Source organism: Lissotriton vulgaris, chromosome 12 (assembly GCF_964263255.1).
Source record: "Lissotriton vulgaris chromosome 12, aLisVul1.2, whole genome shotgun sequence".
Lineage (NCBI taxonomy): Eukaryota > Metazoa > Chordata > Amphibia > Caudata > Salamandridae > Lissotriton > Lissotriton vulgaris.
The window spans coordinates 92,112,594-92,137,840 of record NC_141700.1 but is presented as its reverse complement, the minus strand read 5'-3'; the positions used below and the strand labels follow the sequence as shown (position 1 = coordinate 92,137,840).

The 25,247-nt window shown below is 45.0% G+C and overlaps 1 protein-coding gene across 1 annotated transcript in view; it reads right to left on the bottom strand.

Moving 5' to 3' along the window:
- Positions 1–2,673, bottom strand: part of BCAN (brevican) — a 93,332-nt gene extending 90,659 nt beyond the window's left edge. The window contains exon 1 of the mRNA XM_086947320.1: positions 2,564–2,673. Coding sequence (XP_086803446.1) covers positions 2,564–2,639 — 76 coding nt within the window. The 5' untranslated portion in view covers positions 2,640–2,673. The remainder of the gene's footprint in view (positions 1–2,563) is intronic.
- Between the last annotated feature and the right edge of the window lie 22,574 nt (positions 2,674–25,247).

Genomic DNA, 25,247 nt, shown 5'->3' with positions numbered 1-25,247 from the left:
TCTACTCTTTCCCTCCCTTGGTATCAGATGTTTGATGTGCTCACTACTCTAATCTCATTTATGGGATGTGCAACATTATGTAGCAATAGTGCTGTTTCAGCTTTGTTCCAGATATCTACAGTGAAACCATGGTATATACCAGAGATTGGACCCCAACACTCCCATTAGCCCAATAACTGGTTAAGCTGAGTTTGCATGGTGCTGGTTTATTATGCAGATAAGTATCATTAGACTACTCTGTGGTACAAAAATATTGAGGCCCTTATGTATGAAGCATTTGTGTTGTCCTTGCGTCGCACAAGGCGACGCAAGGACAACAAAAAGCCTTCAGTCATATTTACAACACCATGCAAGGCCTGATCAGCGAGGCCTTTTGTGGCTTTGTAAAGAAATGTAGCCCAAGGCTGCTGTTTGCGCTGTGTTATGTTACATTTCAACTTGGGAGGTGTTGCACGGGTACAGCTTGCCCGTTCCGATACATCCACCCAATGTTTTGGGTGAATTCCAAGATTTACAAAGACTTGTTCACCCGCGAATATGTATAATTTCTATCCCTTCCCAAATGGGGCATAATGATAAAAAATATTTTCATTTCTCCTCGTTTTTTCCTCTTTTCATGTGTGTTGCATTCTGCAGCAGACGTAGAAAGAAGAAACTGCCTCTGAGGGTTGTTTTTATGTAGGAAGGGGTCCCTTCCTCCACAAAAAGCAATCCTGCCTGTAATGCAGGCACCAATGCTAGGCGGCACACGTACACGCTAGTGCAAGGAGAGGGCAGAAGTGCTAAATATGTTTGTAAGTATGGAGCATTTCTGCTCTCTGCCTTTCATGCAACGCAGCACAGCAACTTTGCTTGCTGCCCTGCGTTGTGTGACAGAAGGGATTTGGGGTACGTCAAGCGGGAGTACAAGAGCTCCTCACTTCAGGGAAATTTTGCAGGTTCGATAACACTGAAATCGGTGAATGTACCAGTCCTTCAGGAATTCTCAAGGAATATTGGGCTAAACAAAAAGCAAGTTGCTGCGGTCCAAAATGTGATAGAGTCCTCGTGCAATGCTGCCAAAGTCTGCCCCAACTTTGATCTACTTGAAATTGCGGGGTCGTCCTGACATTGGACAACTCTTTTTTCCCTTTTGTATCTTGACTATACAAATTGGGTAAGATTGACTCGCCTTTCCCTAAAGCCTTGAGAAAGCCCCTGCACACCATCCAGGGGGTCGAAACATGTGTCGGCTAGGAGAATCGTTTCTTATAGCAGGAATGAAATAAAGGACTTTAATAATTATAATACAAAACTTAATTGTTTCAAACCCTAGATTGATTCCATTTTTTAACAAAAGCCATGCTATATTGTTATCTGTCTACCCTAGCCATTAGAAAGTGTGGTAAAAACACTAGCTGCCTCTCAAAGCCAGAAACAGATGCAAGGTTGTTTTTAGTGCAAAGAAGGCCTTCCTCTTGGCAGATAGGTTTGCAAAACTAAAGCTCACTGCAACAGCTTTAACTCCATGGATGATTAAACTGGGACGTGAACATTTTTATCAAACTCCAGTGGTGACCAGTGCAGGTAAGCGTGGTGGGGTGGGTTGGGGAGGGGATTGACAGATGATGGAATAGGTTTGATAAATAAATAAATAAAACCACTTACCTTGCGCTTTCTGCATCTCCGACTTGCCGATGAGACGAGCGCAAGGTAAAGGGTTTTATTTAATTATTTTACCTATTCTGGCCTCTGTCGCCCCCACCTCCCCCCGTCCCGTCCTGCCCTACCGCGCTGACCTGCACTGGCCGCCACTGAAAAACTCAAGTCTGCTCACATTCTTTGTGCAAAGTAGAAGTATCTGGGTGAGAGCTCATTTATCCAGCTCTCTGTAAAGCCTCATCTCTGCCACTATTTAGAAAGAAACTAAGGGACAGGTTTGCTATTTTACAGAAAGCATTGCCGCAACCAAAGTTGCTGCCATGTGGGACAGGAAAGAGTAGGGGAGTGCATATTTAATAAGATTCGACGTTGCTGCTCTTTCCTCCGACTCACTTTAAAATTGTTCCTACTTTGTACGTGTGCTGTACACTGCAGCATGCAAAGTTTGCAAAGTGTGGAGAAACATTTTTTTCTCCCACTTTACAACAGCTTCAAAGAGGTTTAAATTGTTTTGCACATATCCCTGTTTACCATTGTTATTAGATATGGCTTTGTGTCAAAAAACGTGTGAGGTCCCATGCGACCACCATGAGACCACCGTGAGTGGTCACATGGGACAGCCCATGTACCACCCATGAAACACCCTTTGACGCAAAGTACCAGAAAGTGCTATTTGCTGTATTTTTACTCACATTTCCAGTGCAAAAACATTTTCTGCTGGAAAATAAACAGTTTATCAAGATTGTGCTGATTAGTATGACTTCTTTAGATTTAACTTGTACTACCTCTGTTTTCCAATGCTGTAAACAGAAGGATTTTTTTGCTAATTGTTGCTATATGTAAGTTGTCATATGTAGCACAGTTACATTTTTGGTTTAGTTCCTGGCATGCTAAATAAAATAATTCTTTGAGAACAGAAGACCTGAATGTTCCCCGGTCGGCGAGGTGGATGCCAGCATGGCCTGGATGAGCACAAACAGCAGTGAGATGGTCCCCATCGCTCCTCCTTCGACAAAATGCCAAAACCAGTTCCTAAAATGAGAAAAATCTATTATAGGGGAGGAATGGTGACGCGTTCTCCACAGGAGGCTGTACACACAAGATGGCTGACACCAATGCATGATTTGTAAAAATAAAAAAGTGCCAAGGCTCTCAGGGTCAACTGCAGCTTGCACCATACATTGCCTCTGCTATGCTCCCAATGATAGTAACAGCACAACTACTAACCATCACACTCCTGCAAGAGTGACATTTCTGACTATTTCAAGCCACCAAAGCTATAAGAAAGGCTTGAGTGGCAGGTAATAGTAATTTTTAATATCTATTGAACAAATAATGACCTGTTGTTGTAGTCATCATAAATTAGCCAGATGGCGCCATCTTGTGGCAGACCGTCACAAATGTCTGAGTTGACAATTAAGTGCTGGTGCAAAGCACCGGAAACCACCGGCTCAAATTAAGTAGTGGCTGACACATGAGCACAGTACATGCAGGTGAGGGATTTAAAAATACGCTTTGACTATCACCGGCAAGGTATGCTCAAGCTCATCGATGCAAAGGTTGTGGACATTCTTGCTCCTTTCCTTGATGTATAAGAAACTATGGTCATAGTGTGAAGTTATACTATTGAAGTTCTCCAAAGTTTCTCTAGCCCATATACTGTTTGTCTTTCTTTCAACTGATGGCTTTCAGATAGATATGTTATTTGCCCATATCCCTGTGAATAGGATGACCAGCCATTCTGGATAAGCTAGGACAGTCCCAGTTTTTCGCCATCTGTCCCAGCAAATCCGAGTAAATTAAGCGTCTCATTTTTCAGACAGGGTCGGCTGACCACAGAAGAAGCAAGGTGTCATATATTCAGTGAAGAATTAGTTAGCAGCCCTTTGCAGAAAGAAAATAAAGAGCACAGATGATACTGTGTGACACAATTTGCATTTAATTCTCTTTAATACCCCGTTCTAAAAAAGTAGGATTGCTTAATCTTCGTTCTTTTTGGGTTCCACTGCTCTTACCCCCCTAAATCGCCCTCCAATGGTGCAGTGGTATTTTGCACTACATGGGTGAAATGTATTGTTGCGTCTTACCCAAGCCTAAAAAGAGTCATCACACTGATTTACCAGGTGTTGAATGCAGAGTGAAAATGCCTCCCTGCTCCCTGTTATTGACTCTACTTTTCTACATTAGTTGTCTTAAAAGCGTGCAATGTGTCAGAAAATGTGCTGTTTCTTCTTTATTCCTGTAAATAATATTTATTTTAGTGATATTAGTGTTGTGTGGAATAAAATTACTGTCTCCAATCTCTTTTTTGCCAAATATTGTAATTACTAACAAACTTATATAATATAGTTAAACCTCAATACTTCTGGTAACTAGGTTTAGATTGGGCGCACTACTGTACGTATGGGTAAAGTAACAATACACGAGTATATTTAGTGCATCAAAAGGTTGGAAGAGAGATTGGCTACCAGACAACCCCACAGAAACCCACGTAGTGAGTACCTAAACAATATAAATACAATCCTCCCTGAGCACTAACCATACAGTAAGTATCAATGTTGGTAATGGTAAGTTCTGTGCAATCAAAATAGATACAACCAGGAACAACAACAATCGATCACAAAAAAATATATATCATAATTCAACAGCCAATTCTTAGTGTAATCCATAGCATAATTCATCCAATTTGTTCTTATAACAATGGTCCAACTCAGAAGTCTTCGAATGTGTTTATTTCAAATCAATTCTCAATAGTTCCAAAAGAAAAGCCACTTCTTCCTCTTTGAAAAAAAGGGCAGCCATCACGTGTTTCGTCATGCACTATTCTGTGCCAAAAGACTTCATCAGGGCTCTCTCTTTTCTTTGTCCATCAGCGGCGGCAGGAGTGTGCCCCACGTGGAGGTCGCCCGCTTCCGTGGCTATAATGGATAAAGATGTCACTGGGGAGGTCGCTCCGCCTGTGATACTTCCAACCCAGCAGGGCCCAGGACTCTAAAGGATGATGTAGAAGTACTGTGTAGGGAAATGCAATGTACTGTAAAACGTGGAGCGTAGTATAAGCGGTAAGTGGATCTAAGCCAGACCGTGGATAGGAACTTCTTCCTTCATAAAGTTCCTCAAGGACGTCCAGATGAGAGAGTCTGATTGGGTTATTCAGACCAACTGTTAGCAGGACGTAGTTAAAAAAAGAGAGTGAGTAACTCAGTGCGCAGATGGCGTCGTTAATTAGGCAGAGACGGGTGCGTCTAACATTTGGGAATTGAGTTGAGGTGCGCCGATAATTCTGCAATTGAACGTGCCCTTCGTTAGAGAGAGACGAGTGCGCACTCTTCAGTACTTAGTTCTGTGTTGCGGAACATAGAACTACGTACTGAAGAGTACGGAGTCCAACTGCACATTCAGCTAGCACTAGCTTTTTAGCCAACAAACACTTTGAAAGCTGGAATTTGTATCTGCTACTTTCAATGTTAACTACAAGTCCCAGAATGCTTCCACTGGTAATTACCACAGGGAGTGGGGTACTGGTGGCAGGGTACCAGGAGAGAGAAAAGGAGAGACACAGTTGATTCATAATATGTCCGCCTGGTTATGCAAAAGTGGTTTGGCCACATTATTAGAAAGTTTGAGTTCAGAAATTACGTCAAGTAGTTCTGTCCGAGAGATCTCTTGGAGATCAATATTTAGGAGATTTTTGGCATAGGCAGACACAAGGACGTTAGAATAGAGCCACTTTGATTTTGGAGGTAAAGAAATGGGCATATTTCTCACATTTTTTTTTGGGTTCAGTCATACTGAATTTAGAAATTGGACTGGGGCAGTTTTGATTATTTCAAAGAATTCCTTAAATTGGTTTTCAGCCATGTAAATTTGAAATTTGATGTCTTTACACTTAGCTTCAAGGATTTGCTTTTTCAAAGTTCTTCTAGCACGACAATGCATTTATGGTCGATTCTAGTAGCCGAGTGAGCTCAGACAATCTGAGGAGGTTTTTTTTCCATCACTGAACTTCTTGGTCTACCGTGAGCCAGACTTTTTTTATCTTCATTTATTTCTGTGTGAGTGAAGTGAAGTCACTGTTAAAGTAGGAGGTAGCCTCCTTAAGCTCTTTGGTTGAATAACCGTTGGTTGTTTGAAAAGCAACCAACAAGATCACTTGGCATTTCACATGAAATATCCCTAATCCTGTTTTGGAAAAAGAAATTCTTGATCAACAATCTTCGTTTTAGAAAAAATATTTAGGGAAAAAGGTTTTCATATTGAGCTGCCCAGTCAATTAGAATCAGATCATCAGCAAGCAAGACATTCTTTTGAGCAATACAGTGAAAATTAGATTTTTGGTGGACAGAATAGTTTAAGATACAATATGATCCATTCACCACTCAATGAAAGAATTATTACGCTGTAACTGATGAGAAATATATTGATTCTGGTTGGTCTTGCAGTAGCAAACAAGATGTCAACAAGTAAATATTGGAAGGTGGGTTAGGTGACTCACTACACATGTCAGCAACCAATAGTGTGTTATTGATCACATCCAACTCTCCCACTGATTTTACCTTCTCTCTACTGACGGAAAATGGAATAGTCAGTGGAATGAGGAAATCTGTGCCGGGTTGTAGGATTTCATTCAACCATGTTTCAATCAAGAACATGAGATCCATATCCACGTCAGCTATACATTCTGTGACCTCAATTCAATCCTTTACCACCGACCTACAGTTGTGCCTTACACACTGTAACTTAGCGGTCCCTCACAGGTGTGAAAAAGCTAGCCGGGTCTCAATAAGGTTTCTCAGTTCTTCTGGGAAGGCCGTTTCTAAGATATGTGATCAAAATGGATATATTAGGAATCTCCGGTTTGGACTGCATTATCACGCAACTATCGTCCTTCAAGGCGCTATCAGCAATAATTAGTCAACATCCTCATTAGGGATCTGGATCTCAGAGTTCCTTCTATTAAAATGAATGTCAAGAAGTTAATTAAATGAATGTTGAAGGGGTGATAGTAAGTTCCTGTCCATAAGGGGTGTTAACTTCCAGGGATATATTCATCATACTGTAGACACTAGTAGCCCATTAAGAAGTATTGAAAGAAAGGAACATAAGGTCAGTTTTTGACACCCATTTTTTGCACAGTGACATTGCTCTGTTTCAGGATCTTCTTCCATAAGCCTATGCATTTTGGGTCATTTTTTTGAAAGGTTCACAGGGTACATTCATTTGTAAGAGTTATGTCTAGATTTAGATAGTTGGTTTAAAGTCTTGCCTCAGAGAGTTTGGGCAGCGATTTAACTTCGCAGGCACAGGACTAAAAGGACATATCCAATAAACAAGCTCTGGATGCCTGGTAGATTCAAAGTGGTAGGAGAAAAAAACCTACTGCAGGCAGAGACATCAAGGGATGTACATGTAAGGGGAAAAGGATTTTAGAAGTCACAGGATTAAAGTTTCATTAAAAAGTAGCATCACGTTTAATAGATTGTGGCTTCAGACAGAAAAAAAAGTACGTCCATTATTAACATCCGAGTGAGTCGTGCAAATAATCAGTGTAGTGTAGAACAGATGCTCTATGTTGCCTTAGTGTAGGGGCAGAAACACCTTTAGGGGACATGGAGGTGTACTCCACAGGCTTGAAGCAATGCAGAGGTAATCACAGTGACAGACACAACACATCAAAGCCTCCTCCTCACCTCTTGAGTTTCTGCAAGAAGCTGAAGACGCGGCACTTCGGATTACTTTGAGGGTCCACTCGCCTACACACCTACTCAAGTGCCTGGATAAACTCACAGCTGATTCATGCGCTTTACAAATAGACATAACTTAACATACTATAGGTAGCAAACTAATCGGCGTTGTACATATTAGTAAATTGATGTTTTCACATAGAGATCCTGCTCCTGTTCCCTCCTAGGGTGAGCTGCAGTCTTGTGTTTTGTGAAAGCTAATCAGTACAAACCAAGCAAGCTTTCTTCGGACCATTACCTCATCAACAGCGTGCAGTTGGAATCCTGGGGCCATATGATGGAATGGAAGGTTCGTGCAGCGCTAACAAGGAAAATGCGCTGCATATATAATACGGCCCCCATTAAATTTGAAATGCATCAAACACAGTCTTCTATTCTGGGGGTGATGAAATTAGAAGAGGGGACATGTCTGCTGATAGAATGGAGGTGCGGGCGTCAGAGTGATTGGCCCATGGTTGCAGAAAGTGTTCAGGTGAGGTCACTTGGTTAAAAATGTACGTCTTCTCGCTCTAAAGCTGACACAGATAACAAAACAAGCACATCTACACGCTCAGACGGGGATTTCTATCTGGATAAGACATGGGGCCGTATTATGCATTGTGATTGTTTGCCCCTGGCGCACCTTTTAAAAGGTGTGCTGGCGCAAACAATGATAATGTGCCCCATTATGGTGTTATGGTGCTCTGTGTTTTCACAGTGCAGGCGGCACCCGCCTACACTTACAAATGGGATTAGAGATCACCTTGCAGGCAAGTGAAGTCAGTGACTTCACCCGCCTGCAAGGGGATGTCTGGGGGGTCCATGGGACCCCCCTTTCCCCCTGCAGAGGAATGCTCTCAGGGGGCGAACTGACAGTGCACCACTTTTTAAATGGTCCACTGCCAGGGCACCTCCTGAGGGCTGCTTTGACTCTGCGCCCCTGTCTGTAATAAGGCGAGGCGCAGTCAAAGGAATTCCCTCATTTGCCCCTAAGCAAATGAGAGAACACCCTCTGAAGGTTGCGCTGGCACATTAAGTGCGCCAGCCCTATCGGTATCATGGAAGGGGACTCACAAGTGTCTGCGCCTCCTTTTATAATAACAAAGTGCCCCTGAGGGTCGGAAAGTGAGAGCAAACACGTGTTGCGCCCCTGGGGAACTTATTCTAATATGGCCCCAGGGGTGTAGATATCATTAGTGTACCGGGTTGGACACTAATGGTGATTCATATGATCCTTCTCAAACGCCTTCGGGAAGTTGGGATCAGGGGCGGTGCCCTGGATTGGATTTGGTCCTTCTTAGAAGGGCAGTCCTTCCAAGTCTCAGTGCCACCCTTCCATTCCTAGGATTATGCCCTGTGCCAGGGGGTACCACAGGGCTCTATTTTAAGCCCGCTCTTGTTCAATCTTTATGTGAGACCCTTGGCGGAAGTGGCTAAAGGCAGGGGGCTGTCCTTGGTGTCGTATGCAGATGACACCCAGTTGGTAATTGCCTTTTCTAAAAACTGCTGTGCCAACTTGGAGAAGTTTAAGGAGGATCTGTTGGTTATCTCAGATTGGATGAGGGCAAACTGTCTTCAGTTAAACGCCTGCAAATCTGAGATTTTACTGTTTGGGAAGGATCTGGAACTTTGGTCTGAGCAGTGGTGGCCTGACCATCTCAAACCCGCCCCATCACCCAAGGAGGCTGTGAAGAACTTGGGTGTTTGGTTCAACAGTAGATTAACATTTGAGAAACAGACAAAAGCTGTTGCCGCTGTCTGTTTTGGGCTTTTGAGTAAGTGTGGGCAGAAAATTCGTTCCGCTCGTGGAATTTGCGGATTTTCCGCGATTTCGCGATCCGCGAATCTCACGAAATCGCAAAAAATCCACGAATTCACAAGCGGGACAAATTTTCATGGAAGCACTTACAGGGTTACAGCAGCAGGTGCACAAGTTGAAGTTAATTTCTTTGTAACCATTTAAAAAAGGGTTACATAGAAATTAACTTCAACTTGGGCACCTGCTGTAACCCTGTAAGTACTTCCTGAGCGGCGCCTCGTTGCCTACTTGCAACTATTCTCTGACCCTGCTCTGACCCTCGAAGCATTGTCAGAGAATAGTTATAAGTAGACAGCGAGGCTCCTGTCACAAAAATTAAACCTCAACAGGAAGCACTTACAGATACAAATAATTTAAGCAGGTGCCCGAGTTGAAGCACAAATTCAATAACTCCTAATCAGCTCAAAAAAAAATGTGCGCTTTGTCGAGGCTGGGCAGGTGTGCGTTCTCCCCATATCTACAGTCGAAAATTAGCTATGATGCTTGATGGAAGCCTTTGCATCCTTGACTTTCACGGGCGCAATCCCTGTGACAAGGAGCTTCTTTCTCGTCATCTGTTGCTCTGATCGGTGTCTGACCTTTTATACACACACAAGAGGCATGTGAACTCGCATAGAGGCCCCCCCGCCTCTGAGGTTCTGTGACGATTTGAACCCGTGTTTTCAATATTGTCGGAAATACATAATATTGGTATCAGCGAACCGCAAATGATCCGTTTAGCATATCCTGGTGTTTTCGCTATGCTACGAGCAAGAGTACTCCTGTTACGAACACATCCTGATCTACCCATGGCATCCATCTTAGATCATGGCAGCCATTTTGTGTTTCTTGCCCTCACATACGCAATAACCTTTGATTACTTCATTTCGATTAAAGACACGTAGCCTTAGCCGGCGATTCACCTTTCCAGTGACACGTGTACCTTGGAACAGAACACGCTGTAGCTGCATGACTCGACAAAGGCTGCCTCCTCTGCCCGAGGCCAGTCCTGCTATACTGGTTCTTGTGTTCGTTGGCCTGATCATGATTAGGCGGCCGAAGTCGGTAGCCTTGCCCATTTATAACCCACAAACATCCCTTATCCTGCTTTTCTATCTTCTGCACCTGGCTCTGCTCCTTTCCTTCTGAGCCTTTATTAGGGGGAGGTAACGAAATTTACGATGAGGCGGTCCGGGTCTTGAATGAAAAGATGACATGAGATTATGATGGAAAAGTGGGAACCCCTCGTTCGTAATGTTTTGACATCAGATATTGTCGACGATTCCTGTGCAACGCCAAATATTTATTGTTTAGGACACAAAGGTTTGGGAATGTACTAACATGTGAAGAATTTGCCTGAAGGCCAATATTTAGTATATAAGGAGCAACCCTCTTTGTACAAATCGAACAGGCTCCTAGATACTGCCCGTGTGTAGTTTCTGTGACTTCTGTGTCCCTGCAGTAATAAACCTTTGGTCTTTGACGCCACCATCGAGAAGCCCGTGTTTCTGTTTATTTGTGCACCGAGACAGGTGGAACTCCGGGGTCTTCGGGTGTTGTTCCCTGACACCTCTGGACGGAACCAAAAAGTCCAGAACTCCAATTGGCGCCCAACGTAGGGCGACGTCATTCAGTACCGGTCCAAAAGCCTGAAGAGTTCGAGAAGCTTCGTGTGAAGATTCCTGAGGGAGGCGCCCCACTTCATCGATCCCGGCATATCGCAAAAGTGGCCCGACGTTCTCTTCCACGAGGGTTCCCGTTCAGGACGGCTGCAGTGGTCCGTTGCCTTGACCGTCGCCCTGTCTTGGACCCGAGGTGCAGTCCTTAGTACGGCGAAACGTGACGGGTTTCTCCTTGGTGACGTCTTCAGTGCCTCAGTTAAGTATTTAGTGGTTGCTAGTTGGTTACTTCGTGAGGGTTGTTAAAATCCTTTTTGGTTCTTGGTTTGGTTTGGTTTCGTAAGATTATCACTGGTTGTTCTGGTTACGATAATCTATTGGTTTAGTTTGGGTATCGATACATTTGTTCGCTTTTGGTAGGCCTAAGTTCTTGGTTCGAGTGCACATCCCTGTTTGTGTTGTTTGTTCTGTGTTCCGGATTACAAAATGGTAAGTCGGAAAAATTGTATGTTGTCGTGTTTTGGTTGCAACAGTGATTCACGATTGGAGGACTCATGTCTGGTTCCTCCGATTGGGACTCCTCTATATGATCTTTACTGTAAGCATGGTGTGGGTCCTATATCGTATAATGAGGTGTGGGTCCGATACACTGAAAAGGATGGTGTCCTTAGTTGGCCACTACATGGTAGTTTTGAATGCGAAATCCTTGACAATTTAGAAGTAAAATTGTTTAAGAAGAAAGCCCGGCCGGCAATGTTTGATTCTTTCCGTTACTGGCGAAAAGAATCTAAACAGAGAGAAATTAAAAGGTTGAAAAAAGAACAGAAAGAGCAAGAGTTAACTTTAGAACAAGCGGCTAAGCAGCTGCAAGATAACGAGTCTGAGAAAGCAATGGAGATAGCTACTAAAGAGCGTAGCTTAGCAATAGATAAGTGCTATCCAGCCTTGCCATCGAGTACGACTAAGATAGTAGAGGACCCCGAAAACGATCCTCTGTTGTCTTACTTGTTACGGTCACCCCCACCGTATGCACAAGGTTCTACGGCTCCACCTGTACCAAATGTTCAATTGCCGGTTGCTGGACAACCTGGTATTCCTGCTCCTGCCCCTCAGAATCAAGTTCCTGTACCACCTGTGGTTAATGTAAATGTTCCTACGGCACCTCCTCTTCCTGGGTTGCCGACTTCTCTACCTATACCTGTATCGCTTACACCTACTGTTTCACAAGCTATCTTACTCGATACTCCTACTGTCCCGCTATCTGTTCCAACTGCTACTGTGTTCTCCGCATCTGCCAGTATTATGACTCCACTTTCTGTTCGTCGAAGAATCACTGATTCTGTCTCTAACATTCTGTCTCCTTTCTATAAATCTTTAATTAAGACTCCTACTTCTGACTCTGTACAAAGACGTAGTCAGCTCCCAAGTACTGAGGAACGGGGAATATTAGATTCCACAGCTCTCAGATGGATTTCGAAAAGTAGAAGATATAGTACGAGAGATGTACTAGATACATTTATGCAGTGGAATGAACCAACGCAACGATATGTCTTCGACGAGATGTGCTCTCTTTTACGTGAGGAACTAGAAGAAGATGACTCTGAATTGAATTTAGAAGACTTAATTAAGGTTCAGAAAGAGTTTGCTGCAGGAATGATAGTAGGTCAAAATATAAAAGAAGCGATGGAACTGATTTTAAGTTATAGGAATGATCCATCACTTCGTTCACCGAGAGACTTAGAGAAAAGTAGTACGAAGCTGAATCGCCAATATCCAATGAGGGAGGTTCCTCCAATTTGGCGCGAAGCTATTCAAGCTGACGCAGTGAATGGTGTTGTTGGCGCTCCGGCCCAATTCCAGAGAGTGTGGATACACATTCCGTGGAAGCGAGCCGAAGTGTTAGCAGTGAAACAGGCCTTGCCAGATCCGCGTAAGAATCCTGCCGGATATTATAAGGAGTTAGCACAAACAGTTGAGGCCTGTGTAATGAATCTGGCGGACATTGACATGTTATTTGGGAATGTAGTTCCGCAACCAATTTGGGCTAAGATTCGTAAAGAGAATCATCCCGTTGCTCTAGGTGGTGATTGGGCAGCTATCATTGCAGCGGATGGTCAGCAAATAGGTGGTTCCAAACCCGAACCTCTAATTGCTAATCTTCCAGGTAGGATAATCGACTTAATGAAGACTCTGATGCCAGCATTGCGTGTTAATTGGGACAAGTTGTCCGCATGCAGGCAAAAGAAAGACGAAAGTGTCTCTGACTTTTTCACGAGGTTCGAAAAGACTTTTGTAGATCACAGTGGTCAGGATATGAGCACAGAAGGAGGACAGAGATTGTTTGTCGATAAATTTGTACACAACTTGCTACCTGAGCTATGCAATAAATTAAAAGATTCCGAGAGTGCGTGGGCTGTCTCTACAACTGCGCAAATACTTGCAACTGCACAGTACTATGAAAACAGGGATAAAGAGGAGAAAGAGAAATCAGATAAGAAAACGAAAGACTTAAAGACTAAAGTTCTTTTGCAACAGGCATATCCGCCTCGCATGAATCAGACTAATACGCAGCAAGGATCGTATCAAAGGACAGATTATGGTTCTCAGAGACCACAATATCAGTGGAATCAGTGTGCGTATTGTAAGAAAGAGGGTCATTATAAAAATGAGTGTCCAGTCTTAGCGCAAAATAACGCAGCCGCAGCTCAGAGAGGTCATGGTGGTTTTGTGCAGAATTCTAGAGGTCGAGGACGAGGTGCTATGCCTCCACAGATGAATGATCGCCCTTCCAATCACTTTGATCAACGAAATGGACAGTCTGCCCAACAAAATAGATGTCAACAGTATCATGTTGAAGACTATTGTGAAAATGATGAGGGATTTCAACAAAATGAGTACTAGGACAGCCATGGACAGAGAGAGGGAGTAGTATCAGTTCCAGTGGATCAGAGTGGGCCTTATGTCGCAGTAGCAACATCAGGTGTAGTCGAACCGTTTCTGTTGGATACTGGTGCCGCAAAAAGTTCGATCATGCATGCGAAACTCCCTGGCGCACCTTTGTCCGGCTTAACAAATGTTTCTGTAGGTTTTTCAGGCGCCCCTGTTTACAACCCCGTATCTGGTCCTTTGTCTATTTCTGTTGGACCGTGTCAATTGAAAGCACCCCTGATTTTGACGACAGGTTGTAATGAAAATCTGCTTGGTTTAGACTTGTTAAAACGCCTATATGCGACATTGTACTGTTCTCCGGAAGGAATACAGCTTACGTTGGGTAAACGAATCACCTCTCCGATGTACTTGTCATTGGATGCACTCCCGCCAGAGCTGCGTTCACTCCCTGATACTCTTTGGGTGACTGGTCCTAACGATGTAGGCCTTTTAGAAATACCACCATATGTAGTCACTTTGAAAGCAAATATAACATTTCCACGAATTCCTCAATACAAGATCTCTACTGAAGGTGAACGTGCACTTTTATTGATTGTGCAAGATTTGATTAAGAAAGGGGTGGTTGAAGAAACTAGAGGAAATGTCTGTAATAGTCCTGTATTGCCAATTTTGAAACGTACTGATCCTTCAAAGCCTCCAGTATATAGATTTGTTATCGATCTCAGAGAGGTTAATAAGATCGTGGTTCCGCAGTTTCCTGTAGTTCCAGACATTACTGCATTATTAACATTGATTCCTGCAACAGCTACATGGTTTTCAGTCATCGACTTGAAAAATGCCTTTTTCAGCATTCCAATAGCCGAGGAAAGCAGAGATATTTTCGGCTTCTGTCTAGGAGGTCGAAGCTTCAGATTCAAACGCGCTCCACAAGGCTATTGTGAGAGCCCATCCATTTACAGTCAGGAATTAAAAAGTCAGTTAGATTCCTTTGTACTTCCTCCAGGTTCTGCTCTAGTGCAGTATGTAGATGACCTTCTAGTGGCCGCCGATGACAAGGAAACTTGCAAAGCAGCTACAATTTCGTTATTGCATCATTTGTCTAATGTGAATCACAAGGTGTCACCTTCGAAAATGCAATATTGCTGCCAAGAAGTGACCTACCTAGGTCATCTCTTGTCAAAGGAGGGAAGGAAGTTGACCCCAGAGAGAATAAAAGCAATTAGGCAGATGAGTGTTCCTCGCACACAGAGAGAAGTACGTGCCTTTTTAGGTATTACCTCTTACTGTAGGCAGTGGATCCCAAATTTTTCTCTTTTAGCAAAACCGTTGGTAGCTTTGACTGGGAAAAATGTTCCGAGTCCAGTGCCATGGTCTGCTGAATGTCAGGAGAGTTTTTCTGAGTTACGAAATGCACTTTGTTCAGCTCCTGTATTGGGTACACCCGATTACAGCAAGCCATTCACGCTCTATGTTCACGAAAGAGAAGGCTGCGCGTTGAGCGTTCTGACACAGAAATTCGGTGATAAACAACGCCCTTGTGCGTACTTTTCATCAACATTAGATCCGGTAGCTAGAGCGTTACCTAGTTGTTTGAGAGCTACAGCGGCAGCTGCGGCTTCCATTCGACAATCTGCTGGTTTGGTGATGAATAACATGCTAGTGGTCATGGTTCCTCATGCTGTGGATACACTCATGAACAGAACCAAGACACAACACCTTACCAGTGCGAGATTATCTGGCTACGAGCTGACACTGCTAGCGAGTCATATTCAGATCAAAAAATGCAATGTATTGAATCCAGCAACACTGTTGCCGGCTAATCAAGAGTCGAGTGATTCCGAACCCCATGACTGTTGTTTCAGAACCGAGGAAGAGACAAAAGGACGAATTGATTTAAAAGACACCCCATTGTCAGATCCAGATGGCACGTTGTATGTTGATGGGTCATGTTTTAAATTGGAGAATGGTGATGTGACTGCTGCTTATGCAGTAACGACTTTGAGGACGATTGTGGAGACTGCAAGAGTGAGTCAGAATTCTGCCCAAGCTGCAGAATTAATCGCTCTAACGAGAGCGTGTGTTTTAGCAAAGGGAAAGAGAGTAAATGTGTTCACAGATAGTCAGTACGCATTTGGCGTAGCCCATAGTTTTGGCCGTTTGTGGAAAGAAAGAGGTTTCATTACGTCCCATGGGACTAAGATTCAACATGGTCAGTTAGTTAACGACTTGTTGGAATCTCTAACCTTGCCGACTGAAGTTGCGATTGTGAAATGCAGTGCGCATAAAGCAATCACGGATGATGTTGGTCGTGGGAATGCTTTTGCTGATGAGACTGCTAAACAGACAGCTAGAAATATGATGAGTAGAATGTATGTTGCAACGTCTGCAAGATGGATTTCCGAGTCTGGAATGTGTGAGGATACAGTGGAAAGTGTGAAAGAGATTCAGAAAGAGGCAACTGAGGAGGAAAAACGTGCATGGAAAGAAAGTACGGGCAAGTTGGATTCGAGTGGGTGTTGTTGTTGTTGTTGTTGTTGTGTCTTGTAAAGCGCACTGCTACCCGGAGGCCTCGTAGCGCTATAGACCGCTGGGGAACCCGTCCTGGCTTTCCCTGTGAGATAGTCCCTCCTGGGGGTCTCCAAGGTGAAACCAGGCATCCCCGGCGTTTGTGTGGGGCCGTTGTGGAGATGAGGCAAGCTAATGCCCAGAGTTGCCGAGTGTGCTCCCTGGTCGGAGTAGGCACCGATGCGAGAATTATCAGTCCGCTGATCCTGGTCCAAGACCCTGCCGCGTCGGGGATCGAACCCTGGTCCCGGGCCGTTCTCTGCACTCGGGTCTGCCGCCTCTAACCATTGAGCCACACCTCTCCACTGGATTGACTTGTCGGAACAACAGCGGTGGATGTTGCCTGATGCGTATGTGCTTGCAGTGGTGCTTGCAGTGGTGACAATGGCACATGGAGTAGTGCACATAAGTTCTAAAGGAATCTGTAAAATGTTGGCTCCAGTCTGGAAGAATGATGGGATTAGTAAATGTGCAGAGAGAGTGGTGAAAAATTGTATGGTATGCCTGATGCATAATCCTGGCAAGGAAATCCCTACTCCTGCTGGTCACTTCGCTCCTCCCTCTTGCCCCTTTGAAGTGATTCAGTTAGACTTCATTCACATGGATCGGTGCAATAACTTAAAATACGTCCTGGTGGTAGTTTGTGCTTTCTCCAGATGGATCGAAGCATATCCACTAAAGGACAACACTGCCCTATCAACTGCCAAAATTCTTCTCAAAGAATATCTCCCTAGGTACGGAATGCCATGGATTGTATGGTCAGATAACGGAAGTGAGTTTATAGGGAAAGTTATGCAGAGTGTGTGTGCCGGTTTAGGTATTAAGCAAAAATTTCACAGTGCAAACCATCCCCAGTCTGCTGGTTTAGTTGAGGGTTACAATGGCACCCTCAAACTAAAACTTGCTAAAATACAGGCATCCACGGGTTTATCCTGGCCAGACGCACTACCCTTGGCTTTGTTATCCACGAGAGCGACTGTGCATTCTAGAGTAGGGCTTAGTCCATACGAAATTGTCTTTGGCCGTCCTGCTAATATTTGGGGAGTGCCAAGGCCAAAGGAATTTTGTTCTCTGGAATATCCAATGTTGATTGATTACCTTTACGACTTGACTGCTAAATTGAGTCTTATTCACCAACAGGTTTTCGATGCATTGCCAAAGCCTCCGGAGAGTCCAGGTCATCAGCTGAAACCAGGTGACCACGTTGTGGTACGAAACTTTGCGAGGACGAAGAACCTTCAGCCCAGATTTGTTGGCCCTTTCCAGGTGTTATTGGCGACGAGAACTGCTGTTCGTGTGGCTGGTCGCAAGCATTGGATTCATGCAACACATGTCAAACGTGTGCCCCTGCCACTTCCTTATGACAACTGGGTTAAGAAGGGAATTGGTGCCTCTGAGTTCGAGCGAACACCCAAGTTTATCCCTTTCAGCGATGCCGAATTGATAACTGACACTTCAAACTCTGACTCTCCTCCTGAAACTACTTCCTTAACTCCTGAACACTTGCCATCTGCATCAGAAGAAACTTTGCCATCTGCGAACTTGAACATTGCAAACTCTATTGACAACACACTGTTTCCTGATCAAACGGTGCCTGCAAAACTAAGATACAACTTACGATCTCGTAATATGGACAAATAAAGCAGGAAACTGCCTATTGTGATATTTGAAATTTTGAACTTTTGCCTTCAGCCAGGAAGTTTGCTATTGTTTTATTGTTTTTAAAAATTGCCTTGCCGTCTGGGTAGCCGTAGGGTCGTGGCTGTGTGCCTAGTTGAATCTGCGGGGATCTGACACAAGGTCGATCTTTCTGTTGGTTCTGGGAACTCCCAGGGCTGATAGAGGCATTTTCATCTACGTACACATCATCAGTGGTCGCGAGCGGATTGTAGAAGATGGAGCTTCCTGCGCTGCAACGAGAAAATGTGATTTATGTTCGCAGAAACAGACTTTACAGAATCCTTCATAGTAAATGTTTTCTGATGCAATGTGCTATTACATTTTTAATTGTTTTAATAACGTTGGTGGGTGGAATCGTTTTTGGTATAAATTTAATCTTTGTGCCAGTAACTACAGTACCTCCCCTTGATCCTGCTACCTCTACTGTTTCTTCCATACACTCTTTTCATTCGTTTCCTGAACATGAGCAAGCTCGACGCTCAGAATTTATCAATAACACTTTCGTACAGCTTTTGCACCAACACCAACTGGTAGTTAACACTACAGACTGCTGGGTGTGTGGCTTGATACCCCACACTATGGATAAAGGCATTCCCTATCTGGTTTTGCCTTTTAGCTATAATGGATCATTTCAGGCCTTTCAAACCATCTTTGCTTATGCCCTTGAAACCTATCCTCCGCGTCCACCACGTTCCACTAAATATAACTCTGCCAACAAAGCTTTAGTCCAGGGAATTATTGACATGATCAAGGAAGTCAATAATACTCCATCTTACCCTAGAGACGAATTGCGAGTATATTTGAGTTAGAATTCTTCAGAGTATCGCCTTAGTTTGGGAGAAAGCAAGCGTAAAAGCTCCACTCCAATCTGGGTCGTACCTCACCGAGGTCAGGTCTGTTTGCAAGGAAATGGGAGAAATCCGAGAGCTCAGCTAGGGAGGAGTGAATGCGTAGAGACTTACGTGTTTCCGTCTAACTCTTCCCCTGCTTTTCTTACTGCTAGGGGTACCTACTTCATCTGTCAAGACAGAGCGTATACATGGTTGCTTGCTGACTTTTCAGGTTCATGTTATATTGCCCGATTGTTGCCTCCGACATACACTGCTTCATCTGATTATCACAAGACCAGAGTAGCAAGAGGTGTTTTCAGCAAGGAAGACACCGCTGGTCAGGAAGCTGGAGACTTCTTCAAAGGTTTCCTTCCGTTCTGGGGGCCTATGGCCAATAGTAGAAACATACGTCAGCTAACACGGGTAGTTGAATCTACTATTACCGAAACTGCTGGTGCCCTTAGCAATTTGACAGCTGAGCTTCAGGCGGATAGACTCATGATGTTGCAGAACCGTATGGTTCTAGACGTAATACTTGCAGATCGAGGTGGGGTATGCAGAATGATCCAATCGAGCTGCTGTGTCTTTATTCCCAATAATGCTCCAACAGTCTATGAGGCGATCTCTAAGCTACACAAGATTTCCGACTCTATGCACGTAGACCAGGGAAACTGGTCCTTCATGGAGTGGTTTTGGACTCTGATATCAGCGTGGGGATGGAAGGTTCTGATGGTCATTGGTGTCATCTTAGTATTCCTATTCTCATGCTGCCTGATTATCCAGTGTGGTCCTGCTTTGTGTAGTCTCTGTGCTGCAACCTGTTTTAGAAAACCACCTGCGTTTGGAGAAAAGGCGTGAGAAAGGATGATGATACAACAACATGTCACTGACCTGATGAGCATAGAATTAGACTCTGACATAGACTCTGACATAGACTGAGTAATTGCCTATGTAAGGGCAAAAGGAGGGTCTGAGGTTCCGTGACGATTTGAACCCGTGTTTTCAATATTGTCGGAAATACATAATATTGGTATCAGCGAACCGCAAATGATCCGTTTAGCATATCCTGGTGTTTTCGCTATGCTACGAGCAAGAGTACTCCTGTTACGAACACATCCCCGATCTACCCATGGCATCCATCTTAGATCATGGCAGCCATTTTGTGTTTCTTGCCCTCACATACGCAATAACCTTTGATTACTTCATTTCGATTAAAGACACGTAGCCTTAGCCGGCGATTCACCTTTCCAGTGACACGTGTACCTTGGAACAGAACACGCTGTAGCTGCATGACTCGACAAAGGCTGCCTCCTCTGCCCGAGGCCAGTCCTGCTATACTGGTTCTTGTGTTCGTTGGCCTGATCATGATTAGGCGGCCGAAGCCGGTAGCCTTGCCCATTTACAACCCACAAACATCCCTTATCCTGCTTTTCTATCTTCTGCACCTGGCTCTGCTCCTTTCCTTCTGAGCCTTTATTAGGGGGAGGTAACGAAATTTACGATGAGGCGGTCCGGGTCTTGAATGAAAAGTTGACATGAGATTATGATGGAAAAGTGGGAACCCCTCGTTCGTAATGTTTTGACATCAGATATTGTCGACGATTCCTGTGCAACGCCAAATATTTATTGTTTAGGACACAAAGGTTTGGGAATGTACTAACATGTGAAGAATTTGCCTGAAGGCCAATATTTAGTATATAAGGAGCAACCCTCTTTGTACAAATCGAACAGGCTCCTAGATACTGCCCGTGTGTAGTTTCTGTGACTTCTGTGTCCCTGCAGTAATAAACCTTTGGTCTTTGACGCCACCATCGAGAAGCCCGTGTTTCTGTTTATTTGTGCACCGAGACAGGTGGAACTCCGGGGTCTTCGGGTGTTGTTCCCTGACACCTCTGGACGGAACCAAAAAGTCCACTAGCGGTCCACTAGCGGTGTGCACCGTCTTCCCGCCCTTTACACACTATGATGGACAGCTCACTCGAGGGACTCCGGCGCCCTTCGGCGCGATGGTAAAGTTAATCAGCCCAAAAAAATGTGCGCTTTGTTGAAGCTGGGCAGGTGTGCGTTCTCCCCATATCTACAGTCGAAAATTAGCTATGATGCTTGATAGAGGCCTTTGCATCTTTAACATTCATGGGCGCAATCCCCGTGACCAGGAGCTTTTTTCTCGTCATCTGCTGCTCTGATCGGGGTCTGACCTTTTATACACACACAAGAGGCATGTGAACTCGCATAGAAGCCCCCCCCGCCCGTTTGGCCCCGCCACTCACACTAGCGGTGTGCACCGTCTTCCCGCCCTTTACACACTACGATGGACAGCTCACTCGAGGGACCCCGGCCAGCGCGATGGCAAAGTTACACACACATGGTCACTGGAGGCAACTCTTCTGGCCCTTTACGAAGCTCTAGTGTAGGAAAAGCACTATACATTTACCCAATGAGGTAGCACTTACTGATTAGCCAGTAGAAATTTCCCTGTGAAATCGCGGATTGTTTTGCGTTTTTGCGCGAATTCGCGAACAGCGAATTTGCCAAATTCACCCATGCTTACTTTTGAGAGGGCTGAGACCCTTGCTTGGTTTTATTCCTCCCAGAGTGTGCGTCAGACTATTGTGCAGGCATCCATTCTTTCCAGGCTTGATTATGGTAACTCTCTATACTTAGGCGCTAACAAAGCCAGTATTAAACGTCCACAGAGGGTTCACAATGCGGCGGTGCGTCTTTTAGTGGTCCTACCTAGATCTTGCTCGTGGGTGCATGTGCTTCCCAAGCTACACTGGTTGCCCATCGAAAAGCGCATTCAGTTTAAGGTATTGTGCATTTCACATAAAATCCTGACGCACCAAGCCCCTGTTGGGCTATCTTGTCTGCTGATGCCCTATGTGCCTAGCTGCGCATTGAGATCTGCCGACCGTACGCTTGTCTGTGTCCCTTGAGTTTGGAGAGCGAGGGCTGGGGTCCGTTCGTTTGTCCTTCTAGTGGCTAAACTTTGGAACTCTCTCCCAGCGCACATTAGAGATATTTCCAATCTCTTGATGTTTCGCAAAACCATAAAAACCTGGCTGTTCCCATTATCTGATGTTTAAGCGCTAGGCGGTCTTTCTGCTTCTGTCTCTGGTTTCTGGTTGCGCTGGGACGCCACGTTGCTGAGGCAGCCATGCGCATTACAAGTCCCAAATAAATAAATAAATAAAATAAGGCCAAAACATAGGGGGGCAAGATGGCCGTTGACTGATGCCACGGAATGCAACCCTGACCTTTCTCTCCCTTGTGAGCCCCCGCTTCGAATGGACGACTAACTCCGAAGGATATGCCTCGTTGGATTTCTTCTGAGAACGCCCCGATCTCGTTGATCCCGCTGGTTCTCGAGGCTGCTGACTCTGACGAAAGTCCGAGTGGCTGATTTTCCTACCGGACTACCTGCACTACTGGCACAGTTCTCACAGGGTTTTCACAGTCTATGACCTCTAGGCGACGGGCCAGGCCAAAAGGCAGAACCTCGGACACAGCTAGCAGAAGGCTCGAGTGGGATTATTCCGCTTTAACACTGACAGCTGGCGCTGGCAGCGTGCCTGAAGTAGGAGGCACAGGTGGAATTAACAACACTGGCAGTACATCACCATCTCCGACACTGGAGCTACTATACGTGACTCTCAAGCAAATGCAGGGCGAGGCCAGGCAGGAAAGCAAGAGGTCGCAACTCACTACTAAGAAGCTTCAAGGGGCAATCCGCAAAACAAATAAGTTATGCTCTGACATGTCAGAGCGAATAACTCAAGTAGAAGCACAAACTGTTGCTGTGAAGGAGAAGGTCGAGAAACTGCATATATTTAAAGCTGCACTGGAAAAACAAACACAGGATGTAGACTGGAAGCTCGAGGATTTCGAGAACTGGCAGCGCCAAAACAATGTCCGGCTGCTCGGCCTTGAGGAAAATGTGGAGGGAGAGAACATTCTGGCCTTTGAGGTGAAGTGACTGAAGGGGGCTTTCCCAAATTTGACCCACTGGAACTGGGAGATGGAAGTGCAGCGGGCACATCGCTTCCCAATGTTCAGGAGAATCAAGGGGAGCGACCTAGAGCGATATTGATCTTCAGGCAGGCAATTATAGACTGAGCCAGACACGATTCAAAAAGTACATCAGAGGGGCACCCCTTCTTTGCTTGACCGGACTTTTGCCACACAACGGTTGAGCGGAGATGGAGGCTACACCAGATGATAGCCCTATTTCAGGGGCGGGTTGCGAAGCCTTTTTGCTCTTGCCTTTTTAAAAAATAAAAAAAATTTTTAAAACAAGCAAGGCAAACACAATATACATAGCGCTTCGCTCACATGAGGTCAGGTAGACAGTACATCAAATAATAAGCAATCATTGTAGGGAGGGAGGGGCACAGGAGAGAGACCATAAGCAGACGATATTACAAACAGTGAATGTGGGGTCAGGGGGAAAGTGGGATATCGATATCATCAACAGCAGGTGGTGTACATATGTCACCTCGAAACCTATTCCATTGCCCCCAGATTTTCTGCCATTTTCGGGGACGGCCCGGGCCAGATACTCAGTTTTTTCCCAAAACATGCACTAGTCCACGGTTGAGATGTTTTCCACATCTCAACCGTAGGCGGTCTTTGGGAACCCCACAGTTGTGCGATATCACGTTTAGCAATCATGGTCCCCAGGGTCGGCCACCGGGTCTGAGCCACGTTATAGTCTGTGGGTTCCCAGACGTTTAGCAAACAGCGTCTAGCCTCTGGTAGGAGGGGGACACCCGTGACTTCTTCCATTACCTCATACACCCCGTTCCAATGAGCCACCACGTCAGGACATTCCCAGATAATATGTAGAAATGTCCCCACCAGACCACATCCCCGCTTACACAAACCCTCCTCGGAGAAGCCCATGTGAGCCAGACGAGGGCCCGCGACATACACCCTATGAAGGATCTATAGTTGAACCAGCCGAAGTCTCGCTGGGATCGCGACCTCCTTGGGAGAGGAGATCGCCGACTGCCAATCTTCATCATCTAATTCAAGACCGTCTCAGACCCAGAGTTCGCTCAAGGGCAACAGAAGATCCGATCTATCATTAATCAGCTTTTTATACACAAGGGAGATTGTACTATCCGGAACGTGGCCATCTAACAATCTATCCTCTAACGGGGATGACTCAGGTATCGTCTCCCCCACCGAAAAGACAGACAACAAAGCATGGCGGACCTGAACATAGCGAAAATATTCCGAGTTCCCCAATTCAAACTCCTTCTTCAACGTATCAAACGATTTCACTTGTCCTTTGACCCATAGGTCTCCCACCTTGCTAATGCCAATGAGATCCCATCTATCAAACCCTTTTGTCTTCCACAGAGTACCAAGCCTATCTGAGTCAAAAAGAGGGGTCGCTAAAGTCAGGCGGTCTTTCCAACCCATAGAAGCAGTTGCATCATGCCATACACGAACCGCCGTCCTAGTAGGCCCTGACAATGACCTGACCGCTGATTTCGAGTAGAGTGCCCTATAGTAATTGCCCCCCGACAGCAACCATTTGCCCATAGCAAACACGGGATTCAGTTCAGGACCATACACACCGTGATTAATGGCCCCCAACTGAGATGCGAACAAACAAATAGGACTCCTTGAAAAAGAGCAACGGTGGGTGTTCCGCCTCGGAACTGACACCACCGGCCTCAATGATTCTATTCCATGGAACCTTTTAAGATGATTAGGTATCATACCACCTTTCATCATTTCAGACTGTTTTTCGAGAATAACGTCTGGGTTTCACGCATGCGCTTTCACTTCCTGTGATACGCATGCGCAGACTACTGCTACTGTTGCCACTATCACATGTGCGGCTGACACTGAACTGGTCGCGCAACTCCGGATCTCGAGGCAAAATCTCCTTAAATGGGCAGGTTTCCTGATTCCATTAGCCAGTATTACCAACTAATTGGCTAACAGATGAGTATAAATAACACACCGCCACCCACAACCGCTCACTTCATCAGAGCAGCGTTGAGGGGAAGGCAGGCAAATAGCTATGCGGTAACCGTGAGTAACAGCCGAAACTACTAGTACTATCTGCGTGCTTTACACTGGCTGGTGCTCATAAAGACAACTGAGTCATACTTTTTAAATCTTTTAGGTTGCTTTACTGAGCATTGTGGAAGGATCCCCCCCAATACTACGCATAGGCTCATGAGGTTATCGGACTGAGACCAAGAAGTAAGCCCTGATCTTGTCATCCTTTCCATAGGTTCTCTTTCCATTGAATCAGGGAGAGTTTCGACATTGTGACTGTACGTTTGTGTATATCTGTTTATTGTCCTTTTTAAACTTTCGCTCTTTGAATGTTTTTCTTACAGGTTTTTGAACCCCATTTTTGGGTTCTATTATATAACCGTGTGTACTAGGAAAATCATTCTTTTCTTAGTTTTTGAACCATTGTGTTTTATGCTTTCTCCACAGGTTCTCATCAACGCCTATTGGGCGCAACTGAACTGAC